This window comes from Rhinopithecus bieti, unplaced genomic scaffold, assembly GCF_001698545.2.
Source record: "Rhinopithecus bieti isolate Rb0 unplaced genomic scaffold, ASM169854v2 scaffold_54263, whole genome shotgun sequence".
In the NCBI taxonomy this organism is placed as follows: Eukaryota; Metazoa; Chordata; class Mammalia; order Primates; family Cercopithecidae; genus Rhinopithecus; species Rhinopithecus bieti.
Genome location: NW_016821166.1, coordinates 109,554 through 132,468, shown reverse-complemented (window position 1 = coordinate 132,468; position 22,915 = coordinate 109,554). Strand labels below are relative to the sequence as shown.

The 22,915-nt window shown below is 47.8% G+C and overlaps 1 protein-coding gene across 2 annotated transcripts in view; it reads left to right on the top strand.

Annotated features, from left to right (window-relative positions):
• Nucleotides 1-7,948, top strand: part of SMTNL2 (smoothelin like 2) — a 27,638-nt gene extending 19,690 nt beyond the window's left edge. For both annotated transcript variants that reach the window (XM_017860220.1, XM_017860219.1), the window contains exon 8: nucleotides 6,985-7,948. In XM_017860220.1, the coding sequence (XP_017715709.1) occupies nucleotides 6,985-7,111 (127 nt within the window). In that variant the 3' untranslated portion in view covers nucleotides 7,112-7,948. The remainder of the gene's footprint in view (nucleotides 1-6,984) is intronic.
• The last annotated feature ends 14,967 nt before the right edge of the window (nucleotides 7,949-22,915 follow it).

Sequence of the window (22,915 nt, the reverse complement as noted above, 5' to 3'; positions counted from 1 at the left end):
TTTTTTTTATTTTTTTGAGACGGAGTCTCGCTCTGTTGCCCAGGCTGGAGTGCAGTGGCACAATCTCGGCTCACTGCAACCTCGGTCTCTCGGGTTCACACCATTCTCCTGCCTCAGCCTCCCAAGTAGCTGGGACTACAGGCGCCCGCCACCTCGCCCGGCTAGTTTTTTGTATTTTTTAGTAGAGACCGGGTTTCACCGTGTTAGCCAGGATGGTCTTGATCTCCTGACCTCATGATCCGCCCGTCTCAGCCTCCCAAAGTTCTGGGATTACAGGCGTGAGCCACCGCGCCCGGCCGTTTCAATCATTTAAAACAAACCTGTATCATTTTTACAAAAGGAGGTTTTTTTTTTTAATTTAAAAGGAAATTGGAACCTCTAATATGTGAAGACCTAAATATTTTTTATACAAGTCAACACTGATCATCGCTTCCTTTTCCTCCTGTCTCCCGAGTTTTGTCCAGCCTGTGTCTGCCACTTCTAGGAATCTTGCCATCACAGGTCAAATATCCCTTATCCAAAATGGCCTGGGACCAGAAGTGTTTTGGAGTTTCGATTTTGGAAGATTTGCATTATATAATACTTACTGGTTGAGCATCCCAAATTATAAAAAATCCAAAGGCTCTAAAATCGGAACCTTTCTGAGTGCCAGACACGATGCTCAAAGGAAATGCTCATAGGAGCATTTTGGATGTGGTATGGTGAACCTGTGCCATTGAAGCTGGCTCTGGTGTTTCTTTTTTTTTTTTTTTTTTTTTTTTTTCTTTTTTTTTGAGATGGAGTTTCGCTCTTGTTGCCCAGGCTAGAGAGCAATGGGGTAATCTCAGCTCACTGAAACTTCCACTTCCTGGATTCAAGCGATTTTCCTGCCTCAGCCTCCCAAGTAGCTGGGATTACAGGCCTGACTAATTCTTTTTTTATTTCTAGTAGAGACAGAGTTTCACCATGTTGGTCAGGCTGGTCTCAAACTCCTGACCTCAGGTGATCCACCCACCTTGGCCTCCCAAAGTGCTGGGATTATAGGCATGAGCCACTGCGCCCAGCTAATTTTTGTATTTTTAGTGGAGACTGGGTTTTGCCATGTTGCCCAGGCTGGTCGCGAACTCATGACCTCAGGTGATCCGTGGAAGGCAGGTGCTCTTGAGGGTCTGGTGTGAACTGTGCCTCAAAGACAGAGAATGCTCTCTGCCTATGGGAGGGGGAATTTGGAGCTCCCCAGGAAAAGCAGTGGATGAAGAGCAAAGGTGGCAGGTGGAGAAGAAAAGAGGGAGCCAGGAGATGGTGGTTGCGTGCTGCATATTGTGACCCCTCCCTGCTCCCCTAGGAACTCCTACACTCTTACGTTCTCAACTTAGAAATAACAACGGTGGGGAACAGATAGATCATGGCTCAGTGCCTTGGTTGCCTGCTGGGGAAGCCAGTGATCTGGACAGTGGAGGATGACACAGGGCATGGCATCCGCTCCCATCCTGACTGTCACCCTGGACTGGAAGACTTGCCACCAGGACAGGGGCCAGGGGTCATTATCAGAGGGTAAATGCAGCCTCTAGAATGAAGAGGGGGTCAGCTTGCTGTCTTCTGCGGGGGGTGGACCACACCTCAGCAATTCTGAGGGCCTCCTATGAAGTGGGTTAGAGAGCGGCAAGACCTAGTTCAGAGGGGTGGGTCCTAGGTATCCTCTGTGGGGACAGTTACGAAACCAGAGCTATTTAGTTCATATAAAGAGACATGGAAGGACGGTTTTCTTCTGGTATATGAAGAGTTCTTTCATGGAGGAAAAAATTAGACTGAGAATAAATAGCCTTGTGGGGTCAGTAGGTAGAAAGTACACACAGGCACAAATAGCATAAGAAATGTCAGAAGAACTTTCTCGTGGTCAGAGCATCTGCAGAGGGTTCTAAGCTGTCCTTGGAGGAAATTGGGTCCCCTTTCCCTGGACCCCGAGATGAACAAGCCGAGGCAGGGCCTTTATAGAGGTGACTGGTGCTTCTGACGGGGGTGTTTAGATGGGCGGAGGTCCTAGAGTCCTCATGCTGTCCCTGCTTCACATGTGGCACCACTGAGGCCACCACTGTGGCCACCGCTGTCAGTGCTGATAACCTGGGCATGTGCGGAGCCTATTCCCACACACCTGGGATCCTCCAAGTAGCAGGTGTGGGAGTGGAGGTGCCCCAGCTGTGTGGCAGGTGGAAAGGAGGGCACCAGATGTGAAATGATGGCTCAGGAAGGTGAACTCAGGTTCCCAGCCTCTCTGAACTCAGATCTTTTCTTTTTTCTTTTCTTTTCTTTCCTTTTGTCTTTTCTCTTCTCTTCTCTTTTCCTTTTCTCTCTTCTCTCTTCTCTTCTCTTTTTTCTTTTCTTTTCTTTTCTTGAGATGGAGTCTTGCTCTGTCGCCCAGGCTGCAGTGCAGTGGCATGATCTTGGCTCAATGCAATCTCTGCCTCCCGGGTTCAAATGATTCTCCTGCCTCAGCCTCCCGAGTAGCTGGGATTACAGGCATGCGCCACCACGCCCAGCTAATTTTTGTATTTTTAGTAGAGACGAGGTTTCACCATGTTGGCCAGGCTGGTCTCCAACTCCTGACCTCAAATGATCTGCCTACCTCAGCCTCTTAAAATGCTGGGATTACAGGCGTGAGCCACCGCACCCGGCCTGAACTCAGATTTTCAATCCTTAATCGTCGACAAAGCACCTTTACATGCCTGCTCGCGTCAGAGGGCCTACTTCCCTGATAACGAGCCCTGCCCTGGCCTGTCCCAGGGAGAAAGGGTGCCCGCTCGTTGGACCAAACCCACTCATCACCCCACAAAGCCTGTTGGATTCACTTACAGGCCACCTGCTACAACCCCAAGCAGGAGGTGGGGAAGGGGATCCAGGACAGATGTCTCCATTTTGCCTTGACATTTGGTTTCTGATGGGAGGCCTGGCGTCCAGCCAGCACAGCAGAGCAGGGTCTGCGGGTAATGTTACAGTCATTGCCTCTGGAGCACACAGCCGCATGAGTCCTGGTAGAAAGTGCTGAGTGCGTCGTGCCAAACTGGGATGGGTCAGAGGAGTCCTGCACCTCACTGGGGTCTCCCCTCTGGCTGGGCTCTCTGGGGAACAAGATGCATAAAGACACATTGTGGAATCACAGCCTCACAACAGGCCCACTGGGAGGGACAGCAGAGGTGGTATTCTGATTTTCTTTTTCTTTTCTTTTTTTTTTTTTTTGAGACGGAGTCTGGCTCCGTCACCAGGCTGGAGTGCAGTAGCACGATCTCGGCTCACTGAAACCTCCACTTCCTGAGTTCAAGCGATTCTCCAGCCTCAGTCTCCCGAGTAGCTGGGATTTCAGGCGTGCACCACCACGCCTGGCTAATTTTGTATTTTTAGTAGAGACAGGGTTTTGTCGTGTTGGTCGGGCTGGTTTGGAACTCCTGGCCTCAGGTGATCCGCCCACCTCGGCCTCCCAAAGTGCTGGGATTATACGCGTGAGCCACCGTGCCCGGTCAGTATTCCGATTTTCTGCTAAGGAAGTGGGCACAGAACGGTGAAGCAATTGGAGGAGTCGGGGTTTGAACTCGACTATTTCAATTTCACATTCAGGCCTCTTCTCTGTGATCCACCCTGCTTCTTAAAGCGAGGCGTGATCCTCAAAATGGCAGCAAGAATAATCTCTGACTTTTTTGTTTGTTTTGGTTTTGGTTTTCTTGAGACAGGGTCTGGCTCTGTCACCCAGGCTGGAGTGCAGTGGTGCAATCTGGGCTCACTGCAGCCTCCACCTCCTGGCCTCAAGCCTCAAGTAGCTGGGACTACAGGTGCACAACACCGTGCCTGGCTAGTTTTTAAAATTTTTTATAGAGACGGGATTTTGCTGTGTTTTCCAGGCTGGTCTGAAACTCCTGGGCTCAAGTGATCCTCCTGCCTCGGTCTTCCAAAGTGCTGGGATGACAGGCATGAGCCACTGTGCCCGGCCTAATCTTTAACGTTTATTAGCTCTTTCGACGTGCCCTTTGCTGTTCCACCTGATTGGCATGGGTTTATAATTTTCATACCACTCTTTCAAGGTGGATATAACTCACAGCTGGAGAAACTGAGGCCTGGATAAATGAAGTGTGTTGCCCACAGATAAATAGCTCGGAAGAGATGGAGCTGGGATTTGAACCCTGACAGCTATGCGCTTATTGGTGGAAAAAAAAACACACAAAAGACTGGGGACCCCCGGAACTACAAAAGTACACACAGCTGCTGAAAGAAGGGCACTGACCGTCAGGCCAAGTGCAATCATTTTTGTCTTTTTGGTTCTGCCTAATAATGTCAAGCCGGCTCCATCTGGTACCCAGGCACCCCAGGCCTGCTGTGAGCAGAGTCAGAGGAGGCAGGGGCGCAGGGCTGGGCATTCCAGAGGCTGGCTGTTGTTATTTCAGGACTCGGTGCCGAGATGCGCAGGGTGATGTGTCTTGACTGTTGATGTTCCTCCTCCCATGTCCACGAGGCCTTCAGCCTCCCTCTGAGCCCCAGTGAAAGGCCACAGTGTACATACGAGTCTAAACCAGTGAGCCAGAAGTTAAACCAGTATCTCCCAGGGCAGGAGGCAGAGGGCCCTGGGGGGCTGGGGGTGGGGCGGCAATTATTTTAAGCAATCTTTTTTTTTTGAGACCCAGCCTCGTTCTGTCTCCCAGACTGGAGTGCAGTGGTGTGATCTCGGCTCACTGCAACCTCCGCCTCCCGCTTTCAAGCGATTCTCCTACCTCAGCCTCCTGAGTAGCTGGGACCATAGGCGCCCGCCACCACACCTGGCTAATTTTTTGTATTTTTAGTAGAGACAGGGTTTCACTATGTTGGCCAGGATGGCCTCAATTTCTTGACCTTGTGGTCTGCCCTCCTCAGCCTCCCAAAGTGCTGGGATTACAGGCGTGATAAGCAATCTTTTAAACTGCCAGATATGACTCATTAGTAGACTGTAAAATCAATTTAGTGCTTCATGAGCAGCATTTTTTTTTTATTTCGAGATGAAGTCTCACTCTTGTCCCCCAGGCTGGAGCACAATGAGGCAATCTTGGCTCACTGCAACCTCCGCCTCCTGGGTTTAAGCAATTCTCCTGCCTCAGCCTCCCGAGTAGCTGGGATTACAGGTGCCTGCCACCACGCCCGGCTAATTTTTGTATTTTTAGTAGAGACAGGGTTTCACCATATTGGCCAGGCTGGTCTTGAACTCCTGACCTCAGGTGATCTGCCCGCCTCGGCCTCCGAATGTGCTGGGATTACAGGTGTGAGCCACCACGCCTGGCCATGACCAGCATTTTAAAGAGGTAGGGTTGGGGAGGGGCAGGGGAGAGAATAAACATGAAATATCACTGAGAAAATACAGGTAGTGGTAAAGAAGTATTTCTGTGAAACTGTATTTCCACATACATGTAAGCATGTGCTGAATCATGATAAAATATCTTCCTTACTATGGGTCACAGTAAAAAAAAAAAAAAAAAAGTCTAAAAGCATTTTTAGGAAGTAAATGGGTAAATTTATTTTTTGCTTTATTAGTTTTACATTTATTTTAATAACTCAGCGTTACATATACTATTGATATTTACTTTTTTTTTTTTTTTTTTTTTCGAGACAGAGTTTCACTCTATCGCCCAGGCTGCAGTGCAGTGGGGCGATACCTTCACCTCTTGGGTTCACGCAATTTTCCTGTCTCAGCCTCCTGGGACTACAGGCGCTCACCACCACGCCCAGCTAATTTTTGCATTTTTAGTAGAGATGGAGTTTCACCATATTGGTCAGCCTAGTCTCAAACTCCTGACCTCAGGTGACCCACCCACCTTGACCTCTTAAAGTGCTGGGATTACAGGTGTGAACCACCATATCCAGCCTACTTTTTTTTAAAAAACTTAAATATAGTTTCAATTCAAATTTAAATACAATATGCCAGGTACTGTGGGTCGCCTGTGCCTGTAATCCCAGCTACTCAGGAGGCTGAGGTGGGAAGATCGCTTGAGGAGGCATTTGAGACCAGTCTGGGTCACATAGTGAGACCCCATTTCTTTTTTTTTGAGACCGAGTCTCGCTCTGTCACCCAGGCTGGAGTGCAGTGGCCGGTCTCGGCTCACTGCAAGCTCCGCCTCCTGGGTTTACGCCACTCTCCTGCCTCAGCCTCCCGAGTAGCTGGGACTACAGGCGCCTGCCACCTCGCCCGGCTAGTTTTTTTGTATTTTTTTTAGGAGAGACGGGGTTTCACTGTGTTAGCCAGGATGGGTGAGACCCCATTTCTACAAAACTAGTTTTAAAAAATTAGCTGGGCCGGGCGTGGTAGCTCATGCCTGTAATCTCAGCACTTTGGGAGGCCAAGGCAGGTGGATCACCTGAGATCACGAGTTCAAGACCAGCCTGGCCAACATGGTGAAACCTTGTCTCTACTAAAAATACACAACAAAATTAGCCAGGCATGGTGGCGAACACCTGTAATCCCAGCTACTCGGGAGGCTGAGGCAGGAGAATCACTGGAACCCAGGAGGCAGAGGTTGTAGTGAGCCAAGATTGTGCCACTGCATACAGCCTGGGCGACAAGAGTGAAACTCTGTCTCAAAAAAAAAAAAAAAAAAAAAAAACTAGTTAGGGATCACTTGGGCCCAGAAGATCAATGCTGCAGTAAGCTAGGATCGTGCCACTGTACTTATGCCTGGGCAATAGAGCAAGCCCCTGCCTCTAAACAAACAACAACAACAAAAAAACAAATTAAATAAAGTAAACCTATTTAAAGGAAACTATGAATTGTATAGGTGGCTCACAAATCTGGGAGTTTGGGAAACACTGCATTGGAGTCAGTGACTCCAAGGGTTCTGCCAGGGTTATCTGAATTCCCTGCTGGTGGGTCCTTGGGAACCTCTGGCTGCAGGCTGAGAGGCTGAGCTCTGTTCCCGGGATGGAGATCCCGGCCCTGTCGCGGCTGTGGGGCTGGCTGATGGCTGGGACCGCCGTTCTGACGGGGCTTGTGTGTTTCAGGAATCTGGCCAACTGTGAACGCCTCATCGAAGTGGAGGACATGATGGTGATGGGCCGCAAGCCGGACCCCATGTGTGTCTTCACCTACGTCCAGTCGCTGTACAACCACCTACGTCGCTTTGAGTAAAGTCCCTGAGCCTGGAGTGCCAAAGAGCAGCCCCAGGAAGAGGCTGGGGGTCCGCGTGCGAATCCCCAGCCAGGATGCCCCCAGGAGCCTTGGCGTTTGGTGTGAGCGCGCTGTTTGTTCTGTGGCGTGTGACCGCACTCCCCTTCGAGCCCAGCTGTGTTACTGATTAAAAGTACTGCTGAGCTGTGGTCTGACAGCGCTGATCACGGCCAAGGGTTCGGAGGAAAAGGAAAAATTATGAGTTAGAGAGAGAGAGAGAGAGACATTGGTGCTAAGTAATGATCTTCCTAAAGAAATGCTTGCGTTTATAGATTCCAGAATGCTAACGTACGATTTTCCCTCTGGTGAATTCGATACATCGGCTTTACAGGGTTACAGTGATTGCCAAGTGTTTTTTTATCAAAATACCCAGAGTTTTTTTACTTCCTCACGCGATTGTAGGTTCCTCTCCTCCCTCCCTCTGGGTCACTGCCAGGAAACAGAGACTGCTTAATCAGCAGCTTGACAAAGAAGACCGCAAGTCTTGGGAAGAAACAGTTTAATCACTCCCAAGTCCTGGGCAACAGATGACCTTCAAGTCACCTCTGCTCTCCGGGGAGATGGGAAGGCTCTCGCCTTGGTCCCAAAGCGCTGCTGTTCTTCCCAGGAGGCCCCACAAGTGTTTGGCTAAGCACAGGCTCTCGGGAATTTAACACTTTCGGGGAAGGATAGGCCCTTTGTGCTGAGACAGAGTTTTTATTACATCTTTTTTAGGGGATTTGCTGCAGATATTTATAAAAAGCAGCTCCCTCTGTACCAGCGACCCATTTGTACATAAAAAAGATGTGTTGAACTTTACTTGGGGTTTGTTATTTCTGTTTGGGAGATGGGAGTTCTGTGAATAAGAGACTTTACACACCTTCCAAGTGAATAGCCACTAAATTCCCACCCCTGTTCCTGCACTTAAATCACTGGCCTAGAAAGTTGAAGATGGCATTTGCTGTCACCTCTGAGCGTGCCTGTCTCCCGTCTCCATGCTGTGGAAGGAGCGTCAACAGAAAGTTCCCCTTGAGATCCGTCCTCTGGATGTAGACTGCAGTGTTTGTGATAAACAGTGGCCCAAGACAGCAGGGTTTGGGGTGGTCCTGCACTTGGAGGAAGCCTATCAAGGAACATTGGTTTATTTTCACAGCTGTTTGGTGGTAGGATTTGCATCGAAAAATCTTGAGATTCTATAGAGCTCCAGCCATTAGCTTATTCTTATTCTCAGCCAAGAATCGTTGTATAATTGGGTTGGATTGTAGCCATGCACTTCTAAACCTTCCCTATAAGGAGCGAATCTGTGTCTTCATCTCATGCAGCGGGCTCTCCACACCAGTGCCTGTGTGTCTTTGTGGGGTCCCATGTGTCCCTTGGGTGGTATATTGGGGGTGGGCAGGAGATCCCTGGGGGTTTCAGGAGGAACATGGCAGAGCCTGCAGGTGGGTGAGCAGTATTCTCCGTGGACTGGTTGGTCCAGGCTGCAGTCTTGCCCTCTCTCTCAGATTCTCCCACACTGGAAACCATTCCCTTGCTAGCTCTCTCCTCTCTTGTAGGCTTGGGAAGGAGAGCCCTACTGTTAGCAGAGACACATACCTGAAGCTTAGGGTTTCAAACCTGAGGCCAATCTGGGAGCACAAGGGCTCTGTGAAAAGCATGCCTGTATGTTACTGAGTCCTCACATACATTACATAGAGACCTGCCAACCTGCCCACATGGCCATACGCTCTGCACGTGAAGCAGAGCAGATCCTGCCAGAATACAGAACAATTTCTTTTAAACTTTAGGAACGGTGTCCCTCATGCCTCACATTCAGAATGGGACAGACTCGACATTTGTTGTTGTCGTTGTTTTTTCAGATGGAGTCTCGCTCTGTCACCCAGGCTGGAGTGAGTGGTGCCATCTTGGCTCACTGCAAGCTCCACCTCCCGGGTTCCCGCCATTCTCCTGCCTCAGCCTCCCGAGTAGCTGGGACTACAGGCGCCGCCACCACGCCCGGCTAATTTTTTAAAAATATTTTTAGTAGAGACGGGGTTTCACCGTGTTAGCCAGGATGGTCTGGATCTCCTGGCCTCGTGATCCGCCCGCCTCGGCCTCCCAAAGTGCTGGGATGACAAGCGTGAGCCACCGCGCCCGGCCCAGACTCGAGATTTTAAAGTTGGTTTCATGATGTTCTTGTCTGTGGTCTTTGTTGGGGGTGAGGGGTGAGTGATCATAAGAGAGTTGATGAGTTTTAAACTTGATTTTACCTCTAAGACAAAGCATGGCAAGAAAATCCGTTTGGGTCTCACAATCCTGAGCTATTTGGAAGCCGAAATTTTAGATCTGGGTTCCACGAAAGCTCCCCGTTTGTGAGACCCAATTTCATCTTGCTTTCCACCCTGGTAGGCAGGATTTCACATCTTTTTCCCCCTTTCCCGAGAGAATTTTTTCTTGGAGCTGCTCATAAGAGTCTTCTGTTTTTCCAGATAGATTCCTTCACCTGGATTTTGTTAAAATTTATGAAGTCAGATCAAATTGGCTTGTGTGTTTCCCTGAAGTGAACGTTTCACCAGAGCCATGATGGGTTTGAGCCTTGCTGAGAGCTGATGGAGATTTTTCAAGGCAAGCGAGAGCCTATAAGCACTTTCTGAATATGACAAAGCACATGCTGGTGAGGGGAGACCGTACAGGCCAGGTGTTTGCAGAACAGTTTGTTAAAGCCAATGAATTTCGCAAATGTGCTAGACGATGAAAAGTTCTCAGCTTTCCCAGTTGCAGTGATCAGGACTCTGTAACTGGAGACTGGTGTGAGAGAAGATTTTATTCTCTGCCATCATGACCAGGCCTATATGACTGCAGGCAATTGCACAGAAGACTAGAAATGCTGATTCAGTTGGTCAGTTTGGGATGGGACATCTTTCCAGTCTGGCAGAACCAACTCAGGCTTGGGTTTCTCCAGCTAGTGATGGGTGACCAACTCATTCTGATGAGTTGATTACGCCTGTGGACATGGCCCACTTGATTTATTTTTTCTCCCTCTGTTAGCTGTGCTCTCCCAACCACATGATAAATGGACCCAGTATGATTATTTCTGAGCCATCTTATCTCTCTTTTAAAGATTGGACTGGGTTTGCTTTTAGAGCTTTTAATCTCTTATCTCTTGTTGCTTGGACTTGCTTTGACACCAAACAGCCCTCATAGTCTTTTGAAAGAGCACCTTAAAAATTCCTAGGCTGGGCGCGGTGGCTCATGCCTGTAGTCCTCGCCCTTTAGGAGGCCGAGGCAGGACAACTATTTGAATTTGTGGAGTTTGAGACCAGCCTGGGCAACATAGTGAGACCCTGTCTCTACAGAAAGTTTTAAAATTAGCCAGGTGTGGTGGTACAGGCTTGTAGTCCCAGTCACTTGGAAGGCCAAGGCGGGAGGATGGCTTGAGCCTGGGAGATCAAGGCATTAGTGAGCGATGGCTGTGCCACTGCCTGGATGATAGAGCAAGACCTTGTCTCGGAAGGAAGGAGGGAGGAGAGGGGAGGGAGGGAGGAAGGAAGGATCCATACCTAAGACCTGTCTATTCCCTAGAAAGCACCAAATAAGGAAAAGCACCAGGGAAGAATGAAAGTAAGAAGGTTGTGCTCTCTGAGGCACCCAGACAGCCTTCACTGGAGGGGCAAGGTCCAGGCAGGTGGGATAACAAACTGGAAGGGGCCCTGAACCAGGGGCAGGTGATACGGATGGCAACCAGAGAGACACCAGACGGTGTTACTGTAGGTCTTGACAGTCACCTTCATCCCCGAAGCTGATCCAGCTTTCTTACTGTCACGTACGTGGATGTAAAATCGATCTTTAGGGATCTGAGTTTTTGTTTGGTTTTGTTTTTTTGAGATGGAGTCTCACTCTGTCGCCCAGGCTGGGGTACAGTGGCGTGATTTTGCCTCACTGCAACCTCCACCTCCGGGGTTCAAGTGATTCTTGTGCCTCAGCCTCCTGAGTAGCTGGGATTGCAGGTGTATGCCACCATGCCTGGCTAATTTTTGTATTTTTAGTACAGATGGGGTTTCACCATGTTGGTCAGGCTGGTCTCGAACTCCTGACCTCAAGTGATCCGCCAGCTTCAGCCTCCCAAAGTGCTGGGATTACAGGTGTGAGCCACTGTGCCCGGCCGGGGGATCTGAATTTTAATCACTCCCAGTAGCAAGCGTCCTTACCTGGTTTGCAGACTGAGTGGCGTTTGCGCTGCCTGGGCTCTTCCTGGCTTGCCTGCCCCTCTGGCTGTTGCTTTCCCTCCTCTGTTCATTACAGCCTCCTCTCTTCGGCTTGTTGCTCCTGTATGCTGCGTCCTAAGCTCTGTGCTTCTTCCTCTACATTAGGGTTCGTAGCCCAGGGCTCTGGGGAGTCTGTGGATGTCCAGATTGAGTGGTTTACCTGAATTTGGTTGAGGTTGCAGTAAGCCAAGATTGAGCCATCGCACACCAGCCTGGGCAACAAGAGTGAAATTCTGTCTCAAAAATTGCATCATTTCTTTGATGTTTACTGGCTAGCATTCTTCGGTAAAGAAGGTCTTTCCCTCCCTCTAACTCAGTTTTTGAGTATTCCTGGAGGCCCATGGATTCTTTTGTTTTTTGTTTTTTAATTTAATTCAATGTGTTGTAATCCCTTACTGTTGTAATTTTTTTTGATGCTCAAACTGTTCAGAGGGAGAAGACAACACTTGTGTATTTTTGCCATATCCCCATGGTTCTTTGACCACTTTATTTTATTTTATTTTATTTCATATTTTTGAGACCGAGTCTCACTCTGTTGCCCAGGCTGGAGTGCAGTGGCGTGATCTCAGCTCACTGCAACCTCCACCTCCCAGGTTCAAGTGATTCTCGTGCCTCAGCCTCCTGAGTAGCTGGGACTACAGGCATAAGCCACCATGACCGGCGAATTTTTATATTTTTAGTAGAGATGGGTTTCACCATGTTAGCCAGGCTGGTCTTGAACTCATGAGCTCAGGTGATCTGCCTGCCTCGGCCTTCCGAAGTGCTGGGATTACAGGCGTGAGCCACCATGCCTGGCCTTTGAGCACGTTCTTGCTTTCTGGCACAAGGCACTCCAGACTGACCTTTTACTTTCCTTGCCCCAGCTGTGGAATCATTTATTCAAATCCTGGTCTCTTGTGGTGGATAATTTTTTTTTTTTTTGAAAGATAGAAAATTTTATTTCACAGAAGCTGAAACATGCATGGGTGGTAAATAAATAGATATTAAACCTCACTAAGTAGGCAGAGAAGTGAGATATTTCACATCCATCAGATTAACAAAAATTAAAAAGTATTTTAATGCTAAGTATTGGCAAGAACACTGAATGAGACAGAACCTGCTGGTGGGAATGTCATTTGACTCGATATTGGGAAATAAATGGATAATAAAGAGAAGAAGCGAATATGCATTTATACCACGACTCACCAGCTCCACTTTGAGGATATGCTCTAGAGAAGTTCTTGTACATGGGCACAAAAAGATATGCACAAGAATGTTCACACTAGCAATGTTCATAATGGTCAAAAATAATAGGTAGGCTAAATGTCCTTTCCCAGGAAATTCATAAGTAGATGGTGGTATAACCATGCAATACAATAACATAGAAGGTGAAAATTAGTGACTGAGAGCTCCAGGTGTGGATCGCTGTAAGACACAAAATGTTGACAGAAAAAAAGCAATTTTCATAAGCATACACACGGATAATAACATTTCTATAAAGTGTTTAAAAATGGATATTAGTCCGGCGCGGTGGCTCACGCCTGTAATCCTAGCACTTTGGGAGGCCAAGGTGGTTGGATCACAAGGTCAGGAGATCGACACCATCCTGGCAAACACGGTGAAACCCCGTCTCTACTAAAAATACAAAAAAATTAGCCGGGCATGGTGGCGGGCGCCTATAGTCCCAGCTACTCAGGAGGCTGAGGCAGGAGAATGGCGTGAACCCGGGAGGTGGCAGAGCTTGCAGTGAGCCGAGATTGTGCCACTGCACTCCAGCCTGGGCAACAAAATGAGACTCTGTCTCAAAAAAAAAAAGGATATTAATACTATATATTGCTTAAAGATACAATACATATATAGTAAAATATACAAAAGTACCTGGAAATGACAAAATGCTAGATTCCCTCATCTAGCGGATTGGAAGGAGGCTGCAGTTAGGGAAGGGGACACACAGACAGCTTCAATTTGATTGCTAATGTCTAATTTCTTTTTGTGTGTGTGTGTATGTGGTGGAGAATTTTTATGTCCCAATGAAGGTCCAGGAACTCGTTGTGCTCATTTTGCTGGGTGTCATGCTTCTAGACCCTCTCAGTGAACACAGCTAAGATGTTTTAGAGGAACCTCCCAGTGTACTGAAACCTCCAGCTTAAATTCAGCTCCACAGGCCTCGTCTGTGCTTTAGTCCATATGTTTCCTTTTCTCAAACCATCCTGATTCCCAACAATTTCAATATGCTTACAAATTTCTTCTGTACTGCAATACCCAAATCTGAAACAATCGTTTCCGGATTTTTAAACTCATGTCACTGCCAACAACAAACCCACCAAGCAAGGTTTGAGATTTCTCTTCAGCCCCTTTCCCCACCTTTGGGTATATTCCCTAAGGGTGCACAGGGTAGTGGATTCAAAAGTTACTTGAGGCCAGGTGCGGTGGCTCACGCCTGTAATCCCAGCACTCTGGGAGGCTGAGGCGGATGGATCACTTGAGGCCAGGAGTTCAAGAGCAGCCTGGCCAACATGGTGAAACTCCGTCTCTACTAAAAAGACAAAAATTAGCTGGGCATGGGGCGCATGCCTGTAATCCCAGCTACTAGGGAGGCTGAGGCAGGAGAATTGCTTGAACCAGGACCTGGGAGGTGGAGGTTGCAGTGAGCCAAAGCTGCGCCACTGCACTCCAGCACGCGGAGTGACAGAGTGAGATCCTGTCTCAAAAAAAAAAAGAAAAAAATGTTACTTGAATTATTTCTGTTTGTATTCGATTGAAGGTTTGTTTCCATGATTTTTATTTTCTTTTTTTGACTGGTAAATTCTTTACCTAGGTCAAAAATCAAAACTATACAAATAGGTATAATCACATTCCCATTCCTCCATCTGTTCCCACCCTTAGTCTCTGTTTTCTCCTCCTTGCCTGTCTTCTCCTTTTCCTCCTTTCCTTTTTGCCTTCCTTCCACAACAATAAGCAGGTACATACCTATGTTATTCTTTTCTTTGCTTCCACAAAAGATAGCATAGTCCATACTCGCTGGTGTACCTTGCTTTTTAATTTTTATTTTCATTAACAGGTGAAATCATCTCATAGAGCTCCTCCTCATCTTTTTTTTGTTTTTTTTTTTTTTGAGACAAAGTCTTGCTCCAGGATGCAGTGGTGCAGTCTCAGCTCACTGCAACCTCCACCTCCTGGGTTCAAGCGATTCTCCTGCCTCGGCCTCCCAAGTAGCTGGGACCACAGACACCCGCCACCACAGCCAGCTAATTTTTGTATTTTTAATAGAGACGGAGTTTCACCGTGTTAGCCAGGCTGGTCTCAAACTCCTGACCTCAGATGGTCCACCCACCTCAGCCTCCCAAAGTGCTGAGTTTACAGGCGTGAGCCACTGTGCCTGCCTGATCCTCCTCATCTTAAAAAAATGCCTGCATAGGCTGGGCACGGTGGCTCATGCCTGTAATCCTAGCACTTTCGGAGGCCGAGGCAGGTGGATTCCCTGAGCTCGGGAGTTGGAGACCAGCCTGGGCAACATGGTGAAACCCCATCTCTACTAAAATACAAAAAATTAGCCAGGCATGGCGGTGTGCACCTGTAAACCCAGCTACTCGGGAGGCTGAGACAGGAGAATCATTTGAACCTGGGAGGCGGAGGTTGTAGTGAGCTGAGATAGCACCACTGTACTCCAGCCTGGGCAACAGAGCAAGACTCTATCTCAAAAAAAAAAAAAAAAAATGCCTGTATAGTTACCCACTGTGCTAGCTGATCATTTGTCCAACCTGTCTCCTATGCAGGGATATCTTGGGGTTTTTTTTCCAGTATTTTGCTATTACAAGCAGGACTGCGGCGAGCAGCCTTGGGTGTATGCTGTTTTGCATTTGTGGGGGTGGATCTTCAGGGTTAGTTCCCAGGATTGAGATTGCTGGGTTCAAGGGTAAATAGATATTTTGTCAGACATTGCCAAAATCTTCTGTTTTGCACTCCCATCAGAAACATGAGAATGCTTGCTTTACCCTCAACGGCAAGTGCCGTCAGGTTTTAGAATTTTTAGGTGACAGATGGTGTCAGTGTGGCGTCAATTTGTGTTTCTCTTATGAGTGAAGATGAGCATATTTTCATGTTGATGGGAGCCTTGTATATCTTGTTCTATGAACTCTTCTGTCTTTATTCATTTTTCTATTTTTTCACTTGATTTTATTTATTTATTTATTTATTTTATTTTATTTATTTATTTATTTATTTATTTTTTGAGACAAAGTTTCACTCTCGTCACCCAGGCTGGAGTGCAATGGCACAATCTTGGCTCACGGCAACCTCCGCCTCCCGGGTTCAAGGGATTCTCTTGCCTCAGCCTCCTGCATAGCTGGGATTGCAGGCATATGCCACCACACCCGGCTAATTTTGTACTTTTTTGGTAGAGATGGGGTTTCTCCATGTTGGCCAGGCTGATCTCGAACTGTCAACCTCAGGTGATCTACCTGCCTCAACCTCCCAAAGTTCTGGGATTACAGGCATGAGCCACCATGTCCAGCTTTTTCACTTGATTTTCAAGAATGTGTGTGTGTGTGTATGTGTGTCAGAGTCTCACTCCCATTGCCCAGGCTGGAGTGCAATGGCATGATCTTGGCTCTCAACAGCCTCTGCCTCCTGGGTTCAAGTGGTTCTCCTGCCTCAGCCTCCTGAATAGCTGGGACTACAGGTGTGCACCACCACACCTGGCTAATGTTTGTATTTTCTGTAGAGACGGGGTTTCACCATGTTGGCCAGGCTGATCTCAAATTCCTGACCTCAAGTGATCTGCCTGCCTCAGCCTCCTAAAGTGTTGGGATTGTAGGTGTGAGCCACCGTGCCTGGCCAAGAACTTTTTATATATCAGAAAGATTTCTGAGCTGAGTACAGTGACTCACATCTGCAGTCTCAGCAATTTGAGAGGCCAAGCTTGGAGGATTGCTTGAGTCCAGGAGTTCAAGACCAGCCTGGGCAACATAGTGAGACCCCCATCTCTACAAAAGGTTTAAAACTTAGCCAGGCATGGTGGCACACACCTGTAGTCCCAGCTACTCGGGAGGCTGAGGCAGAAGGATTACTTGAGCCCAGGAGGGCGAGCCTGCAGTGAGCTGTAATCGTGCCATTGTACTCCAGTCTGGATAACAAAGTGAGACCCTGTCTCTAAAAAAAAAAATACATAAAAGATTTCTGTATCTCTCCATCCCAGCTCTTTCTACCCACTCTGCCTGTAACCTGATCTAGCGCATGTCCAAGGCTTGGATTTTTCCATGTAAGTGTTGAGTTGTGGTAATCAAAATGTAATGGTTATTAGTAGTAGGGCTAGCAGGGTGTTGATTGTTAAGGCTAACATTAGGTTAATTACTCTTTTTCGAATGTTGTCGAAACTAGTTGATTGGAACTCAACCGTACTGTCTATATTTGGGTTAGAACTACTAGCTCCTAAAACTGGTTTCCAGGCCTCACTCTCATCCTTCTCTAATCCATTTCCATCTTGGAACTAGAATGATCTTAAAATGCACATCTGATCATGTCACCACCTCCAGTGACTGGATTCCTTTCGTCCTTGGGATAAGCAGTTTCTTAGCGGGGCATGGGGGACCACCTCCCCTGGCCGTGTGCTCTGTCCTCTTTTGTCTTCAAAGCATCTTTTCCAAGAGCTGTATGTGGTCACAGAATGAGGGGCTTTGTGAAATTATGCTGGCAGCAGAAATGAGCAGACCTGGCTGCTTAGGTTGGCTACATTGTCTCATGGTCTAAACACCATTTCCTTGGTGAGGCCTTCATCAACACCCCTCCATCATCTCTGTTCCCAGAGCACCGTGAACTTCATCCTGTCACTCACAGCTCCTGTTTGATCACTAGACTGTAAGCTCCCCGAGGGCAGAGCATGCACCTGCTTCCCTACTGGATCTAGCAGGCGCTCCATCAGTATTTCTTTTTTGAGACAGAGTCTCGCTCTTGTCGCCCAGGCTGGAGTGCAGTAACGCGATCTTGGCTCACTGCAAGTTCCGCCTCCCGGGTTCACACCATTCTCCTGCCTCAGCCTCCCGAGTAGCTGGGACTACAGGCGCCCGCCACCACGCCTGGCTAATTTTTTGTATTTTAGTAGAGATAGGGTTTCACCGTGTTAGCCAGGATGGTCTCGATCTCCTGACCTCATGATCCACCCGCCTTGGCCTCCCAGAGTGCTGGGATTACAGGCGTGAGCCACCGCACCTGGCCTCCATCAGTATTTCTCAATGGATGGCTTGTACTGCTGAGTCGACAGGTTGTTTGGTGCCAGGGAAATACAGGAGGAGTGGAATGAAAGAGTGAGTGGTTCGGCCCAAACTCCTGAGGGTTAAGTGCTTTTACTTTCAGAATTAATCAGGTGCCATTGAATTTCTTTCCAGTGGGACCTTCTTACCCAAGATGGCTTCAATTCCAATCACCAGAGAGTTTTGAGAACCAGTGGGAGGGGTTCCTGGGCAGCAGGGCTCTGGTCCCATCGGGATTTGTTTATTCAGCTGATGTTAATAAATGAAGCTGAAGGTAACAAGCTGTCACTTAGCCTCTCCAGGGTGGACCAGAACTGCCATTGGTTAAGTTTCAGATTTCAGCCCCAAAGTACAGTGTCACCACCTTGGATGAAGGATATTAATTAGTGTCCTGAGGGAGATCACAGTCTCATTCCCTTCCATCACTAGCACGAGGCTGAAAAAAAAAAGAAAATCAAATTCAGTTAGAACAGAGACGTGCTGAGAAGCTGGGCCAGTGACCCTGCGGGGAACCTGCCGTTGTTTGTCAAAAAACGAGGCCAACGAGGAAGAAGCTAACCACGCCTCCCACTCCACTCGCTTTGGAACCCACAGAATGTTCAACAGGGCAGCACCTTTCAATTAGTAAGACACTCAGGTTCCAGCCTGGTGCAGTTAAGCGAACTGGATTAACCACGCGGCACGTGGCAGAGCCACGGTGCAAACCACGGCTCCTGCTGCCGAGGAAAATGCAGACTCCTTGGCCGCTCGGGGCTGTGTGTCTGACGTGAGCAGCCTCGGGGCAGAGACGGATTCTGTTCATGTCCGTCTGCTCTGCCATCCCAGGCCTCAGAGGCTTCTGTTCACCTGACCATGGCAGGGTTGTTCTGCCTGCCCGTGAAAACCACTCCAACCATCGTGGTTACCACTGCATTGCACGTTGTCAAATTTGGGGAACATCACCTTCCAGGCCACTTAAAGCACTCTAATAAGGGCTTTGACAAAACACAAGCGTTATTATGAATATAATAATTATCAGGGCTAGTTGACTGTCCTGGCGGTTTCTGGTCTGCAGAGGGTTAACAATGATGACAATAATGTTGCCCGCTGGGTTGGGTTTCTCATCTGCTCTATCAGGCCCACCCCCTACTCGGGACTGATTCTCCACATCCCAGATTCCTGTCCCCACCCCACCGCACCAAAGGCAAGAGAAAAACCCGAAGTTCTTCTCAGAACCTTGTCCCCTGCCCCCTACTCCCCTCACTGCAGTTTTCCTGTTAGCCAAGGAATTTCATTCCACAGATCTGTTTGCTGCTTTCTGTTGCTTTAGCCAGCAGGCTTACCCTGACCTGAGGAGGGTGACTAAGGGGAAACAGAGTATTTTCAGCCAGGGGCCATCACAGTTGCTGTATCAAGTATCTTTTCCAGGCAGTGGATTTCATGACAGGCGTGTCTTTATTCGGGAAAATTAACGCACTTAATTTAGAGGGATGGACTTCCCTACCAGGAACGTTGCCCCCCCATCTGTCCCCCATGCCACCTGCCAGATCATCTACAGTGACAGCAACCACCATTTTTATCCTGGAGAGACCATGAAAGCTAAGCCAGGAGGTCTGGCTTCTAGTCTGCACTCCACCTTGTAATGAACATGAGACCTCACAAAGCCAGTTTGCTCCTTTGCAGTGGGCATGAGCCCGGGAGGATGGGGGAGGGGGTTAGTGAGCATCTGAGACTCAGGGAGCTGCAGTCGTCCTTGGTGGGAGATCACAAGGTGAATTGATCATGTGAGTCTGAGCACGCTCTGGGGCCAGAGGCACCAAGGAGAAGGCACAGAGGGGAAAGAGGACTGGGTGGGGTATTTCCTAAAATCGCACTTGCCAGGCTGGGTGCAGTGGCTCACGCCTGTAATCCAAGCACTTTGGGAGGCTGAGGCTGGCAGATCACGAGGTCAGGAGTTCAAGACCAGCCTGGTCAACGTGGTGAAACCCCGTCTCAACTAAAAGTACAAAAAAATTAGCCGGGCGTGGTGGTGCATGCCTATAATCCCAGCTACTCAGGAGGCTGAGGCAGGAAAAAGGCTTGAACCCAGGAGGCAGAGGTTGCACTGAGGTGAGACCGCACCATTGCACTCTAGCCTGGGTGACAAAAGCAAAACTCTGTCACACACACACACACAAATTGCACTTGCTATAGGGATGGGGCTATTTTTTATTTTTTAACTTTTAAATTTTGTGGGTTTTTTTTTTTTTTTTTTTGAGATGGAGTTCTGCTCTTGTCACCCAGGCTGGAGTGCAATGACACAACCTAGGCTCACTGCAACCTCCGCCTCCCGGGTTCAAGCACTTCTCCTGCCTCAGTCTCCTGAGTAGCTGGGATTACAGGCACCCATAACCAAACCCGGCTAATTTTTTTGTATTTTTAGTGGAGATGAGGTTTCACCATGTTGGCCAGGCTGGTCTCCAACTCCTGACCTCAGATGAGCCAGCCTTTGAGATGACTCTAGCCCCAACCACCAAGTAAGACCTGCCTGTCTGAGCGCAGTCAACTGCCAGGCTCACCAGAGCTGATAATAATCAATGATTGTTGTTTTATGTCTGTAAGTTGAGGTTGGTTCAGCAACAGGTGATGGGAACATTGTTCCAACTGTGGTCTCCTCATCTCATTTGACTGCAGCTTCATCCCTCTGGTTGCTCAGGCCATCTTTGATTTATCTCTTTCTTTCATACCTCACATTCTATATGTCAAGGAATATTTGGCTCTGCTTTCTAAATATCCAGAATCCAACTGCTTCTCACCACCTGCAGTGCTTCCACCCTGGTCCAAGCCACCATCATCCAGTGGGGCCATCCGTATGGTCTTTCCCCTGGATCACTGCGGTGACCTTCCGACTGCAGTAGCATCCTACTTCTACCTAGTCCCTCCTACCATTTCTTCTCAACACATAGGCAGAATTATCTTGCCAACACATAAGTCAGATCATGTCACTCTTTGGCACAAAACACGGCAGCAGCTCCCATCTTGCTCAGAGTCAATGCCTCAGTCCTTACAATGTCCTGGCCCTTCACGTCCTGACCCTTCTTGTCTCTCTGACCTCACTGTCTCGTCTTCTCCCTGCTCCAGTTCTGCTGCAGCCCCACTCTCCTTGCTAGTCCCTGAATGCATCGGCTCACTTCTACTTCAGGCCCTTTGCGTGAGCTATGCTCTTTATTTATTTCCTGGAATTTATCATTACTTTTTCTTTGTCATTTGCCTACTATTCTATGTGGCAATTGCTCATTTTTTTCCCCAAGTGCTTTCATGTTTCTGGATACTGTTTTCCATATCCTGAAACATGCCATTTTCTTTGATTCCTTGGGTGCCTCACTCCTGCTGCCTGCCATCCTGCTCCGCTCTGGACTGGTAACTCTCTATATAATTCTCTATTCACTATCATCCTGGCGTTTCTCTTCACTGCTGTTCAGCATTGAATCCCATGACTTCTAGTTCCACGTTATTTTTCTGAGTTTAAGTCCTCGTTTTGTTGGTGCACATCCTGCAGTAGCTACTTAAGAGAGGACGTACATGTGAGGTAAAATTTGAGTCCTTGCATGCCTGAGATGCTTTTATTCCACCTTCCTATTTCATTGATCATCTGGTTACAAGTATTCTCAGCTGAAAATCATTTTCACACAGACGCTTGAAGGCATTGTTTTCTTTCAGTGTGGCTATTTAGAAGTCCAAGACTGACACCTGATCTTCTGTATGTTTTTTTTTTTTTTCTCTCAGGGAGCTTTAAAAATCTTTATTCTGGGTATTCTGAAATCTGTGATGATCTTGGGGTGGGCGTTTAGTCAGTCCTCTCAATCTGGAGACTCACATCTTTCAATTTTGTGAAGTGGTATTATTTTTACTCTCACTCTCTCTCCTCTATTTTCTCCTTAGAGAATTCTTATTAGCTGGAAGTTGGACTTCCTAGAGTGGTCCTCATTCTTAGATTTTTTCAATTATCATTCTTTTAAATCTCTGTTTATTTTGTTCTACTTTACCTTCCACCAAACTTGCTTTTGAATATGTTAATCTTACCCTTCTTTGGAACAATTTCCAAAATTTCATTTTTGTTTTTTCATTAATTCCTTTAAAAGTGACATTCAAAATAGAGAATAAAGCATCTAACTCTTGTTTAATGGATATAACATCTTATTTTGCTTTTCTGAAGAAATTACTTATCAAGTTTTTTTCACTTTTTTCTCCTTCCATCATCTCTGCTTTCCCCAAATTTCTTTTTCCTATTTGTCTGGATCCCTCTCTTCCAAGTTGGAGGCTTTCTTTAAACATTTGGTGATCCTGGGCTGCCTGTTCTTGTCTAAGTGTGACTCACTAAAGACATGAATGGGAACTCTGAGGGAGTGGGTGAGGCTTGTCCATAGAAGGACTTACAACAGGGTCGTCGGACAGCAAACTGCTTCCTTCCTTCCTTCCTTCCTTCCTTCCTTCCTTCCTTCCTCTTTCTTTTCTTTTCTTTTCTTTTCTTTTCTTTTCTTTTCTTTTCTTTCTTTTGACGGAGTTTCGCTCTTGTTGCCCAGGCTGGAGTGCAATGGCTCCATCTCTCACTGCAACCTCTGCCTTCCCAATTCAAGTGATTCTCCTGCCTCAGCCTCCCGAGTAGCTGGGATTACAGACGTGTCCCACCACTCCAGGCTAATTTATTTATTTATTTATTTATTTATTTATTTTTTTTAGTAGAGATGGGGCTTCACCGTGTTGGTCAGGCTGGTCTCGAAGTCATGACCTCAGGTGATCCACCTGCCTTGGCCTCCCAAAGTGCTGGGATTCCAGGCGTGAGCCACTGAGCCCGGCCCAAACTGGCTTTCAAATTGGGGCGAGACTCCAAGATGTCAGAATGTGAAGGTCTTTTCTCTGGAGCCATTCGGTTATCCAGAGAGAACGTGTCAAATCTTTTACTGGCAGTGAGGGTGGGGAGGTGTGCAATGGGTGGCTGGAGAGAGCTGGGGTGTGCCTGCTGTAAGAGGAGGAAGGGGGTCCATCCTCCCTCTACACAGGCCACATAACCCCCCTGTTTTTAGTCCCATGCCTCATGCCCGCCTTCTGTAGATTTGGATCTCCCGGTCGTCAGCACCTAGAGTTCTACAAAACCACCCCCTTTCTGCTTGTTAGTTTCCTCGTCTGCAGGGAGCCAGGTAGTGATCTCCAGCTCTGCCAAGTCAGCTCCTGCTCCTCTCCCTCTTCCAGATATTTGCGGGACTGTCTCATCCATGTTCGTCTCTTCCCTCACTTTATCCCATTATGAGTTGATATATTCTTGATTCCTTTATTGCCATTTCAGTGGAGTTTTGGAA